The sequence below is a fragment of the Saccopteryx bilineata genome, chromosome 10 (genome assembly GCF_036850765.1).
Source record: "Saccopteryx bilineata isolate mSacBil1 chromosome 10, mSacBil1_pri_phased_curated, whole genome shotgun sequence".
In the NCBI taxonomy this organism is placed as follows: domain Eukaryota; kingdom Metazoa; phylum Chordata; class Mammalia; order Chiroptera; family Emballonuridae; genus Saccopteryx; species Saccopteryx bilineata.
In genome coordinates, this window is record NC_089499.1 from 60,405,681 (window position 1) to 60,419,567 (window position 13,887).

At 44.2% G+C, this 13,887-nt stretch overlaps 1 protein-coding gene across 3 annotated transcripts in view; it reads right to left on the reverse strand.

The window, feature by feature from the left end:
- ERC2 (ELKS/RAB6-interacting/CAST family member 2) overlaps positions 1-13,887 on the reverse strand; it is a 1,144,388-nt gene that overhangs the window by 186,034 nt on the left and 944,467 nt on the right. For all 3 annotated transcript variants that reach the window (XM_066245244.1, XM_066245243.1, XM_066245245.1), the window contains one exon: positions 3,702-3,836. In XM_066245244.1, the coding sequence (XP_066101341.1) occupies positions 3,702-3,836 (135 nt within the window). The remainder of the gene's footprint in view (positions 1-3,701; positions 3,837-13,887) is intronic.

A 13,887-nucleotide genomic window follows, 5' to 3' on the forward strand; every position in this document is an offset into this window, starting at 1 on the left:
CATGTTTTAAACTGGGTAGTCTCTTTTTTCACCTGATACTCTGGGAATGGCATTTTCCAGAGCACAGATGTTACTAGAAAAGAAAAGGAAAAAAAAAAAAAGATTCTATGATCGAATAAATCTGGGAAATGCTGGATTAAATAAAATTGGAGAGCTTTCTTTCTTATATGACTTTTTCAATCCTTTGATCTGCTAATTACACCAAGACTCTCCAAGATTGAGTTATAACATACAGCACTTTCCCCAAATCCTTTGCCCATTGAAGTTTTGTTTCAAGACTTTCCTCAGGGGGCTAATGTTCCAAAAGTTACTTTGGGAAATGCTAGTCTAGACTTATAACCCTTGGATTCAGTTTCTCCTGAGGAGAAAGCACCATCACAGTGAAGGAGAGAGGGATAGGGGAGAAATGAAAAAAGAATCCAAGTCTGCTTAAATTGAATTTCCTAAAGAAAAATGAGTTTCTCTGTAAAAGTAGCAAAGTGACAGATTTTTTATTTTATATTTTTTATTTTTCATGTTCTGATCTCTTAATAAATCTCAGTAGACAGTGTCAACAATTGCAGGCTCCCTGCCAGAAGGTATTGTTGCTCAAGCCTCAGGCCACCGGAAGGCGGGGGCTAGAAGACTGGCGGGAAGGGGATCAGGAGTCCTGGCAAAGACACCTCCCCTTGCAGTCAGCTCAGTGAGCAGGGGCACAGTATAGACATTTAGTTCAAATCTCACCTAAATCATCTGTTATTTAGACTCCAATGCTGTCACACACTGACACAGGGTTGTCACTTTCTCCTGAGAAGTAACTCTACTCCATACATATTAGTAGATATGCTCACACAATTATGTATAGAGTTTATAATCAATTGGGCAAGACTTCTCAGCCTTTCAAGACTGTTACAGTCTGGGACTTGGATTTATAACAATGCATGTATTGATATGTGAGTTTTTGATGCATGTGAAGTTCAACTCTCTAGTATAGACATGTCCTGAGAGCATCATTTCCCTAGACGTAGGAGAGCTAGCCACAAAGGCTATCACTATCACTGGAGTCAGCCTCTTCACACCAGGGCTCTGTGCTTAATGCTCCTTCTATAACTAAAAGAGTGCAACTGAGGAGTCTTACAGCTTTGCTGACTCCAATTAAAAACCACAAAATTATCCTTCTGGTCAAGGGTATGTTACTTTTATGGTGTACCCACTGCAGTGTAACTTCCTAAGTCAGGATCCCCTAATTATGTTATAACTACTATTTATCTGTCATGTTCTGATTGACATGATCCAGACAAGAATTAAATGAGACATCAGATGATCTGAATTTTTTCTAGGACAGGACAGCAAATTACTAGCAGGCAGGAGCTCTGTCTCGTTCATCTTGCTCTTCCCTAAACCCAGCTGAGAGGCTGGCCTGGACTCTGTGCTCCGAGCATTAGCTGTATGAGCAAGTAACCAGCAGCAGGACTTGAGTCCAGTTTACCCTTGTCCTTTTGGGGCCTGGATTTCTCCTCTGCAGAGGACGGGACTGTCTCTATGCCCATGGGTTGGTTAGAGTGGTCACTGAAATGAAGGATGTGAAAGGGGAAGGATCTTCCTAACAGTAGCAATGAGAAAGGTGTATCAGAGGTCCTGATGACATATCTTACCCAGACACTCCTCGAGGAATGCTAACTCTTCTGGAAAGGGCACCACCCCTGAGCTATGATTTCTGCCCTGTGACAACCTCTCGTGTCGGTGAACAGACATAAGAGGGTCAACCAAGCAGGCAAGCACTCTAGTTTATGATTAAAGACCTCTGGAAGAGTAGCAAGAGATAAGGTTTTGTAAGAAATATCATTCACAAGGCAGATAAATTTGATCTGGTGCCCTGTTGGTAGCACACATATTAGCATATGTGTCTCTGTGATAAAACAAGCCTGTTATCTCACCAGGTCTGTATGTGATCTACTCCCCCAATGTGGCTCCAAATCCTTTCTGCCTCTATAGTCCTCTCTGTTCCCTCTCTCTGGGAGGAAGCCAGGGGTGGCCTTCTAGCACCAACAGAACCTCACATTCACCCCACATGGGAGGTTAAAGAGCAACAGGTAAGGACCAAACATGAGAATAAAGATCTGCTTACCAACTCAAATTGCCATGGGTAAGGGGGAGGAAGAGGAGGGTATGTGGGGGATAAATGGTGATGAATGAAGACTTTACTGGGGAGAGGGGTGAACACCTGAGACCTGTATAATTATGTTAACCAGTGTAACCCTAATAAAATAAATTTTTAAAAAATTAACTAAATAAATATAACCAAATCACAAGAAAACCACAGTCATACAAGATAATGACATAAAATTAATCTCTCCCCTTTGCAGAGCTCCAAACTGAGAGCCGTTTTCAGCTAATAGCACGGCCTAGTGCCTTACTGGGCTTGGCTTCAGAAGCTGAGGTGCCCTGTGTGTGAGAACGTACTGCAGGCTGGATGTTTCCCTGTACAACGGCAGGGCCAAGGGGGTGGTCGGAGTGGGGACCTGCGGGAGCTACCTCACTGCAAGCTCCAGGGAGCCCTCTTCATGGTATATGCTATACAAATGGCTCCCCCTGGAGTTGTGCTTCCAGTAGACATCTTGGAGACTTGGAATCTTAACTTCTCCTTTGGATGCTAGTGATATGCGTGAAAAGGAAACAGAGCCATTGGAAAAGGAGCTTTGGGAGCTTATTCAGCACCCCTTCCTCCAACAATTAAAACCCTCTTCACACAGGTGATTCCAGTGAGTTCTCTCCTCGCAGATTCAGAGATATGTAACAAAGGTATTCACACTGGTCCAGATGATTCTATTTCGTTACATATGCCCCAGCCCTCTCGAAATTTACTGTGTAAGTTACACCAGGATCACAATCAAGGTGGAAATACTGCTAATACTGACTATATTTTCCTGTAGTTTTCATTTAATTGAATAATCTCCATGAAACTCACTTTTAAGAGTTTTAATACTAAATGCTGTAAATGGTTTTTGCATTTGGTGGATGATTGCAAAATAGTTTAAAATTATAGGATCACAGGATGTGTGTGTGTGTGTGTATACAACATATATATATAACAACTATATATATACACATACATATATACATACATACATTCTATATCATATATATATGATATATATGACGATATATATATATCGTCAATCTACCTTTTCACTTGCTCAATTTAGTCAAGTAAGAAGATAGGGTCCAAACCAACTAAACCAGACCACTTTACTTAACTGGCTAAAATACAAGTAAAACTGACTTCTCTTCAGGTTATTTTACCCCCCTGTTAATCTGCATCACTAAGGTATTTTCTAGGCAAGTGCTCAGCAAACTCAAGGCTCTCTGGTTGCCAAGCTCATGGAAACAAAGTGGTTTCTCTTGAAACTCTGAAAAAGACATTCCAAAGCAACCCACCATTAGATACCGAGCCAGCAACAGACGACATATCTATGAAAGAAGAAAGGAGGGGAGGAAAGAAAATGCATAACATAAACAAGAACAGACAAAACCTTAAAGAGGAAGGAGAAAGGAAAACATTTAGATTCCTTGAGTGATGGAAATAAATACCAAAGCTATTAGTTTCAGTTCAAAGAACGTATCACTTTATGCTGTTTATTATTTCTTGAGGATTATTTATTTTATCTTAAAATATCCAGAGGGTAAAAGGGGTCCTGGAGGTAAGCGGCAGTGAAACTGACCTGGTCAGGAGAGGGCCTGTGATTGGAATGTTGCGACCTCCCAGGAGATCGGTGGTGGTGGTGATGGTGGTGATGGTGGTAATGGTGGTGGTCCTCATCGTAGTTGTCTGCCATCAGCTTCATTCTGTTCTGGGTCTGTGCAGAACAAAAACCAGGGAAGATTCCATCAGGGGCTAGAAGACCAGGCAAGGAGACTCAGGGCATCATTCTAGCACCTAAGGCTCCTCTGTACCTAATCCACAGATCTACATTTGTAGATGTAAGTGTACTTCTCCCATGCGACTTCACAGGGGGAAAGAATGGACGCAGCCTAAGGTGCTTTGTTTACATTATCAAGCAATCACAGAGACCCAGAGTAAGCTTGCGATCACAAACTGCCAACAATAACATCCTACACTTTGGAGCAAGCGAGAGAAGGAAGCCCTGGATGAACAGAAGGGGAAGGTCTGGGTGGAGACACAGAGCCACAGACAAACAATGGTCTACGAGACAAGGCAGAGAAATCTACTCGACAGCTGCCTAATGCAAAAATACCAGTGAAGATGGTTCGTTGTTACGATGACTTATGGTAAAAGAGTACTCACTCTACGGACATTTTAATTAATATCATTTCTTTGGGGGAAATTGAGCCAAAGGAGCAAAGCTGATGGAGAAGAGCTGAGTGCTCTAGTTTACTCCCCACTATGTTTGTCACAGGAGGCAACTAGGCGTCTTGTTTAAACCCTCAGAGCATAGAATTGTGTTATTGTATTGTTTACTATTCAGGGCAATAACATACCAGTAATGGATTGATCTAACAGGGTCACAGAATCTAGGAAAATGCCTAAAGACCATGAGAAAAAGCATAAAAATAAATATCCAGCTCAGATAGCCACCAATGTGGGTTTAGCGTTAAGACTGCCTAGATTCAAGTCTGGCTCCACCTCTTTGCTGCTTATTTGAGTTAATGGTTTCTAAGCCCCAATTTCCTCAACTCTGAAATGGGAGCAACAGTGTTGCCCTCTCTATTAATGAACTGTAGGGATCAATCAGTTCAGGACCTGGCATGGAACAGGTTAACAATAAAAGCCACATGCTGTTATTACTGTTGTTGTTTACTGTAAGACACTTTCTCCCTTTTGATATGTGTTTCCTTTGCCGGAGACACCTCCCCAGCCACCTTCCCTGACCTCTAACTTGTGTCTGGCTCACTTGCAGCCTTTTCCTGATTCTTCCCTTGAGGCCAGGTAATGCATGCCTCCTGCTTACCACACTATACAGTCATGGATTTATCTGTCCATCTGTTGGTATACTTGAGGCTGTTTCTTTCTGCAGGCTGTGATCTGCCCCTCCCTAGCATCTAGCATAGGATCTAGTAAATATAGACACACCATGCACATTGCTGCAATGAGTGACTACAGGAAAGAAGGGCCCATTATTTTGAGGGATGCTGCCACTCGAGAGGCGAGCTGCAGGTCTGGTCCTACCTAGCCAGGGAAGGTCACCGAGAGTTGAGGCTATCTCATGAATCGCCCTCACAATCTCACTGGTAGCTTGAGGAGACAGCGAGCCACCCGCACTTCTTAAGAGCTGGGATTCAGAGGTTGGCAGATCCTTTCACCAGTGAGAATTTTATTATGTGATATAAATAATACTCTGATGATTCTGGACCTCACACAGTGTATTCTCATAGGATTTTTCATGCCAAATCTAACCTATCATCAAAACCTTTCTGGGAGGAATCAGTACTCTATTTTGCAGCTAGAAAATGAAGGCAGAGAGTTCAGCCCCCAGAGCCTCTTTCTTACATAGAACATGGCAGTGTTCTGGGTCTTCCAATTCTTAACAGCCAGGCTTTGCTCTTGGCCATGCTGCTAGCAAAAATGACAACCAGCTGAACAGGTAGAGATAGCTTTCCCATAAACGCTTTGATTCTGTTAAGTTTTGGAAACACCTCACATCCCAACTCTACCTGCCAAAGGATGTCTCATGGTTCACTCATTTCATTTTTTAAAACATGGACGATATTTGCATGGCCCCAGAGCAGGTGTAAAAACAAAATGCATTATACAGATGAAATCAATAAAATTAGAGGGAAAGATCCACCTAACAATTAAATTAAAAATCCCAGGCAACCTTTGGCAGCTGATAGCATTTCTAGACTTCACTTGTCCACTTAAAGTATCAGAAGACCCAATAGACAAGTTATGTCTTGTGAGAAACAAGGGTCAGTGGACTGTTGCCGACCAAATGCTGAGGTGTTTCTCATTTGGCCTACCCTTGTACAAGAGATTCCAAAATCCAGTGTTTTCACCTAAAATTCCAGTATTGTTAGGAGCCTGTACTTTTGAACTTGTGAACCAGTAAATCTGGAGTTGTGTCTTTTCATAGAATTCCAAGGGCCTAAAGGGAGCTGTAAGATCTACTACAGTCTATAAGGAAGGGACTCACCCCAGAATGAACTATGGAGCCTAAATGAACAAATAATAACTACTATTATAAATATCATAATGCCCTTATCCTTTGGGGAAGCTCCTGTGATTTTATGAGATTATTTTCTTACCATTGACAAGCCTAAAGTTCCCTACCTTTGAACTGTATCCCATAAAAGAATGTACAAGCTAAACAAGATGCTATATGCAGTCCTAAATGTGTCTGCTGAAATGAGGTGTTGGAGAGTAGGCATGTCATGGGATAAAGACTGTAAATGAATGATGTCATCTTTCCAATTTGGTGCCGAAATATAAATAAACCACGTTGTTCATGTGAATACCAGATCTGGGGGAAATGTACACAGAGCAATCGTGAGCGGAAGAGGCTTCTTTTGATTAGTCTGGGCTGGGAGAGAAGAGTGTGAAACAGAGATGAAAAATGAGAGTTGACCTGATACTCTAGACTGCTTTTATTTATCTTGCTTGTAACATATCCCCTAAACTGTGACCGATCTCTTACAGGCTGGTTGTTAGTTTCTCCTTCTATAAGAAAGTTTGACCAATCCCACTTGCTTAATGATCAAATTGAAAATGAATCTCATTTAATGTTGTTGTTTTTTAATCTACAGTACATAGCTTTATCATTACCCAATTGCATCGGTGTCCTAACACACCAAGAATGGTCTGGAAGGATAAGAAGCCATGAAGAAGATTCCCTAAAGGTTGATGGGAAAAAAAAATACACTGCAGAAAATTGTAGCAAGCTTTGGAACAAGGATACTCTTTGTTCAAATAACTTCAGCCATGTTTGCCGGGTACTTCCAGGCACAGAGGCTCATATCGCTGCAGCCATCAGATGATCTAAGGTGCCCACCACAAAGCCTTCAGCAGCCATAACTGAGCCCCCAGGAGAACTAACTCAGAGACAGAAAGGGGGAGCTTTCCCCAGCACTGCGCCTGGGAACTCATGGACTCATGTAGCAATTCCCCGAAGCCCGTTTTTACTTCCTGTCCGTGCCTACCAAATGGTTGACCTGACACTTTCACTTTTCACTGGGTTATATTTATTTTATTGTTATGTCATGACTGCGGAGACAAACCTAATCAGATTTCATTTTTTACTTCCCGCTGTAGGCTCTGTAGCCAAAGTGACATCGGGCTGGTGGCCCTCCGGCTTCCAGGTTCCTCAGAGGCTCCCCACTGCCCACAGAAAAGAGCCCAGCTCCCCCACGGCTCACGAGGCTCTTGGGAGGTAACCGCTGTTCACTTCCCAGACTCACCTCTCATTTCCCCTCTCTCCGGCCCTGGGACATACTGTCCCTGTTCTTGTCATGCCCTCACCCTCTACCTTTACCTGAGTAACAGCCATTAGTTCTGGTCTTAGCTTCAACACTGTCGCTTTCAGACTGCCATCCCCCAGCCACCTCAGAAGGGGCTGAGAGCTTACCCACTGCCTCCCCTGAATCCTGTTCCCTCCTTCAACCCCCTCCCAGCACGGCACTTACCTCAATGAGTGGGAAAGAATCATGTGCATTCTTGGCTTTCTCCCCTACTAGGTTGAAAATCTCTGGAGGAAAACATTATGTCTGAATTACCCTTGTAATTACCACCTAGCACTGAGTCTGGTATATTAGTGGTAGTAATATGTGTGTGTGCGGAATGGATGTGTGAATGTATGAAGGAACGAATGGGAAAGACATAGGCTGCTTTGGAACATATGAAAGGGATGATACACAATTAGAATCTGTGATGAGTCAGTTGAGTGTGTAACTCTCATTTAACTTTTCCTTTTGTATTTTTGTTTTTGGTGGTGGTTGTTCTTGGAGGGAGTGCAGGATAAGCATATAGCTTTGGGCTGTTGGAAATGTAAATTTGGTCTTTGTCAAGAAATATCCCATTCTGTAGTAAAATGGAGCCAGAGAGATATCCCATCATGTCTGTGTTACTTGCCACATTAATAATAAAGGGCACTAGGGTGTTATGGGGTTCACTGCCTTACTGTCCCCTGGCCTTTGGAAGAGCGGGCCCTTTAGAATGCTTTTGTTAGCACCAGAAGTCAACCATGGAAAACTAAAACTTTCTCCATTAACTAAAATCCCTGATGAACACCATCTGTGAAAAGGTGCCACATAGTCCATCGCTCTTGACATTTCTGAAGAGCTTATCCAAGGAGCTCTTGAAACAAAATGAAAATCTTTGATTGACTAGTAATAGACTCAATGGCTTAATGGCAATATGTAGCTATAAAAGTGTAATATTAAAACTGCCTTTAAAAATATTTTAGCAAGGTGGCAATAACAAACTATGCTTTGATCAGTCATCTGGATCAAGTTAACAATAAAACCTTCATGAATATGGTTTAAATAAGAAAAAATATATATAATAAGATTTGTTGCTATGGGGTACAGAGATAATACTGTACAATAGCAATTACACTTTCTTCTATCAGGGTTTCTATTCTCCCTCTTTCTTTCTAGGAAAATCCAAAATAGTCCAGAACTGATCTTATTTTTGCTAAGTCAGAGCAAGGTCAACAGTTCTGGTCTCTGAGTTAAAGATGGAGAAACCAGATCACAAGGAGACAGTGAGGAAGGTGGGGGAGGGATTTCCCAAAAGCCCACCGGGCCGACGTGGCATTGAATCATAATGGAGTGGATCTGGGTCCCAATGCATGGTCACTCTTGGAGGACAAAATGAAGCATGAGGATAAAGGAGATAGTAGGAGAATATGCCACAAAAGGAACTTTATGGAAGTAAGAATCAGTGATGGAAAGACTTCTGTGGACACTAAACAGAAATTCATTCAACACTCATAAATTTCTGCAGCCACAAAGTCAAGTACAGTTTATGCCAGGCAAAGGGCTTGATCAGTATGCTTTCATCGAATCCAAGCTTTTGAGGTAGCCATTCTTCTTTTTTTTTTTCTTTTTTGTATTTTTCTGAAGCTGGAAATGGGGAGAGACAGTCAGACAGACTCCCGCATGCGCCCAACCGGGATCCACCCGGTACGACGCTCTGCCCACCAGAAGGCGATGCTCTGCCCCTCCGGGGCGTCGCTCTCTTGCGACCAGAGCCACTCCAGCGCCTGGGGCAGAGGCCAAGGAGCCATCCCCAGTGCCCGGGCCATCCTTGCTCCAATGAAGCCTCACTGCGGGAGGGGAAGAGAGAGACAGAAAGGAAGGAGAGGGGGAGGGGTGGAGAAGCAGATGGGCGCTTCTCCTGTGTGCCCTGGCCGGGAATCGAACCCGGGACTTCTGCACGCCAGGCCGATGCTCCACCACTGAGCAAACCGGCCAGGGAGAGGTAGCCATTCTTACGAGAAAAAGAAGCCCATGATTGCTCAGCTAGTGAGTTAACAACAGGACTTCAGCAGAGGTCTCTGACTCCACAGTCCTATAGCAGTGACATGAATGGTGAGGTCCCGGACTACATGCAAGGGACAAAGCAAAGACGAATAAGACATGAGTAATTAGAGGACTGACTATAACACAATATGGGAGGGAAGACAAGAGAGAAGGAATCGGTTTACATGAATGTCCAGAGGCAGGGGAAATCCCCGGAGGTGAGAGCAGGGACAGAAACTTAGGCGCCATGGGGTCAGATGCCCCTTGGGCTAAGATTTGAAAATTGGTGTGGACATGGGCATAAGGAAAAGTGGGCAGGGAGATTCCATGGTAAACTCACCTTTTAATCACCTTGAGAGGAAGCAGGTCAATACGGAGGACCGAAATTCAAGACATGAGGGTTGTGTGCGTGTGTGCGCGTGTGTGTCTATGTGTGTGTGTGTGTGTGTGTGTGTGTGTTCTGCTTTCTTCATTCTTTTATTGGATATGGAAAGAGCAGGAAATATATTTGAGATAATTCACTTTCTTATTTTTCAAAAGAACTTAATAACTGGGGTCATTTTGGAAGGAATTTAAGACAGCCGTAGCCATATACTCACATGCTCACACTTGTCAAACTATGACATTTCTGGGAAAATGCGCCAGTCTCTTGACATTTATGTTCTTACAAATATCCACACAATCCACTGCTAGTGCAGCAGTCCTGCCTCAAAAATCCATCTGATCTTTCCCAGCTCACTCAGCTGATCAGTACTACAGCCAGACAGAACATTGATAAAATGCTCCCTCCCAGCTTTGCTGAAGGCACCTCATCCAGTCCTTATTTATAGACAGAAAATAAGCAGGTCGCCATGGAGGGTTCGGCTGCTATTTTTGTACCTGCTCTTTAGCCTTGTTTTAAATGTTATGGAGAATGTCAATGCCTCTCCATATCCTCTTGTTCTACCCTGGAGGTCACCTGCAGCTTGGGTGGAGAACCTTAGACATTTGGTTGTCTTCCCACCACTAGCCCTGGCACCTCTCTCTGCCCGAGATTTGCCTCTGGCCACAGGTCAGGTGTGGCCAGGGGACAGGGCAGACCAGAAATGTTGGGGAGCTCATGCCCTCCGAACAACTCTCAATCTAGGAGGGCGGGAGGTAATAAATAAATAAGCAGCATCCTCGCACTAAGTGGAGCAACGCTATGGTGTGTTCCGATTGTCTCAGTAGGCAGCAGGGTGCGGGCCTTGTTGCCCACACAGAAAAGTGCCCATAATGCACCTTTACCTGCCCTTTCCCTTCCCTGTCTCACTTAACCATTTTTCACCATACTTCTCAGGATCACCGCTCAAATAAACCACCTGCTCCAAATTGTTGTCAATAAGTCCATTTCTGTGGCACTCCCAGCTAAAATCTTTGTTGTATAATTAGCAGGCGTGTGCCCAGCTTCTGCATAGGACAAACGTTCCCGTGAAAGCCAGGCCTCTCCATGCGCAGCTCTTGCGACTTCTCATAACCTAGCGACAATCCTTCTTCTGCCAAATATTGTCTCTGAAACAGAGAATGAATTACCTCTCCATGAGCCTCTGTTCTTGGAACAGTGGTAAATGGGAGAGGCAGGTCAGAGTGCCTTCAGCATAACCTCCACACAGATAGATTCTGGTCTGCTATTCTTATTCCTTATTTCACATTTTATGCAGTTTTTTTCTTTCATGTTTTTTTTTCCTGATAAAATCAGGGCAGGGAAATTATCCTGGTAAATCACTTCCTGCTGCCACTTAGGAACCTGAGGAATTCCACAAAGGGTCACAGACGATGACCGTTGCCGGGGCATCCCCACTTCTGCTCTGCTACCAGCCTATGCGGACCGTGGGAGGAAGACTATTTATAGAGAGAGTTGTATGTACTCTGCTGATAAAGTGGGGATTAGGGTCCCTAATAGTGGCAGGAAGAAGACTGGCACTGTGAGAGGGAGCAACTTGCAAACATCCGCGACCACAGCCCCTGCTCACCCAGCCCTTGCTGCGTGCCTAGCACCGCATGCTATCCCGTCCTCAAACGGCTCAGTCACACCAACCCTGTGATGTGAGCTGGCAGGAGACCTATTCAACATCTTTAATAGCTGCTGTGACAGGGGCAGAAACTCGAAAGAAACAAGAGTGACTCAAATGTATATGACCTGAATGTCAGCCCTGGCAGGGGCTATTATAATCCCCACTCTGGAGATGAAGAAATCGAGGTTTAGAAAGAGTAAGATGCTTACCAAAGGCCACACAGCAAGCAGATTTGGGACTCTCATTCCCAAGCTTGCTAGGTAACCACTGTACCCTATGCCTCAGATCCATCAAGACTGACTGCTTTGTTGAAACAAAACAAAACAATTAAGATTAATCTGGAAATGGACCCCGACTCTCTGGACATTGACCCCAATCAGAGCTCAGAAGAGAAGCTGCTCACTGTGATTTTAAACTATGTGAAAAGGATGGAACTCAGACACAGTAAAAAATCTTGATCAAGACCCAAGGGCGTTGATGTTGGTGACCTAACCTAATAGAAGTTCAAAGGTCATTATCCACCATCCACACTAATTTTAATGCTTCAAACAACAGACAGTTTCGAAGCTCGGTTAACACATTAGCAACTGAACCAAGGACTTTCTAATATCCCAAGCACCTCCTTTGGAGGTGGTGGGGCATGGGGGAAGGGGAAGTCCCTAGAAGTTTCCACCACCAAGTCACTTAGTTAAGCGCAGGTCTGTTTAATTAAGTAGTGGGCAGCACATGCTATACTTAGCTTTTAAACACTTGTAAAGTCCTCTTCATTCATTTATCTTACTTGTCACTGACAAGCTCTTCAAGGCTTGTAACAGTATGCAGAGCATGAAGAGCCTGGGTAAACAACACATATTTTATGCAGAGTCTAAACTGTTTCAACTGAGAGTCAATAGAGGGTCTCTGAAAAAATCCTAGACTCTTCTAGTAACCGAGGATGTGTTCTGTGCGTGGTTTATTGTGCCTTTCTTCAGAAAGCAAGCTTCAGAACCAAATCCCAACTTTTTAATTAAAGAAACAAAGAAAAGAAAGGAAAAAGCAGAGGAGGTCAGGGAGAAAGAAAGGAGGAAGGGAGGCAGAAAAAAGAAGTAAAAAAGAAAGAGAGAAGATAAGCAGGAAAAATGACAAGGCTATTGGTAGGCTTTGGAATTAAGTCTCTAATACAACTGCTAACAAGGAAGGTCAAGTTCCTTTTTCAAGTCATACATTCAACAAATATTTATTATCATTGGCCTGGCTGTAACTGACACCACCAAATCTCTTTAACTAATGAATTAAAACAAACAAACAAACAAAAATGAACCACCTCAGGGGATGGCCTAACAGAATTGGCCCCGTGCTGGAAACAGATGGTGTGGATGACAATTCTCGGGAGAACTGAAAGGCTCTGAGTCACCCAGCAGCACCTCAGGAAGAGACAGAGAGAGTGCCACACAGTAAGGGCTGGGAAGAGAAGCGCCCACACACCTGGAGGTCCACAAGATGATTCACAAGGAGTAAATGTACTGGTAATTGTTATGGGTTGACTTTGAAGTGAATTAATTTCAATAAATTAGAATGATCACATCAGAGAATTTATAGAAATGATGGCATTGGGCAAAGAAAACAAAATGAGGGTGGTTCTCAGAATAACTGAAGCCAAGGCACCCTTGGCCGAAGGGAAGGGCTGAGAAACTGAGAGTGGACTGCGCTGCAGACAGCAGGGCCTGGAACTTCGAAGCAGCCCAGAGAGAATGTGCGTGTCCTGTCCCAGGGAACTGTCAGAGGACAGAGGGGCCGTCTCCCTGGGCTGGGAGTGCGGGGTGTTTTTGACCTCAGCACAGAAATTGGAGCAAACAAAATGTGGCCTGCTCCCAGTCCCCACGCTCAGTGGGAGGGCATCAACCCGAGACTCCTCTGCACCTCGCCTCCTCCAAAACGAAACAGATGACCACAAAACAGGGAGAAAAAGGCCGTGTGACAATGCAAAGCGTGTGGTGAGGCTGTTGGCCGGTGCTGAGCCCGAGAACCCGGGGGGGGGGGGGGGGGGGGCAGTGAGCCGAGGAAGGGAGTTCACAGGAAGAGGGGCTGGCAGCCAGGAGGGGAGGCGGACAGGAGAGCAGCAGGGCCTGGGCTGAGAACAGACCCCTCTCCCCAGCTGCTCTCACACTCCGGTAAAACAACTGGAGAAAATGTAAACACGCTCATTAGTAGTTTTCCAATCAGTTGAAAAACAAATGGGAAGGGAGAAATGGCAGTGGAGTATCCTGAATACCAAATGCATGAAACATTCCCTCCGCCCTTATCTTCTCCTGGGCTGCTGGCTGGGCTCTGTTTGCATTTCAGCACTCTGACCAGCTTTATAGGGGATCGTCTGAACTCACCCACCTAGGACCAATTTAGTTCTACAGGAGTAGAGTCT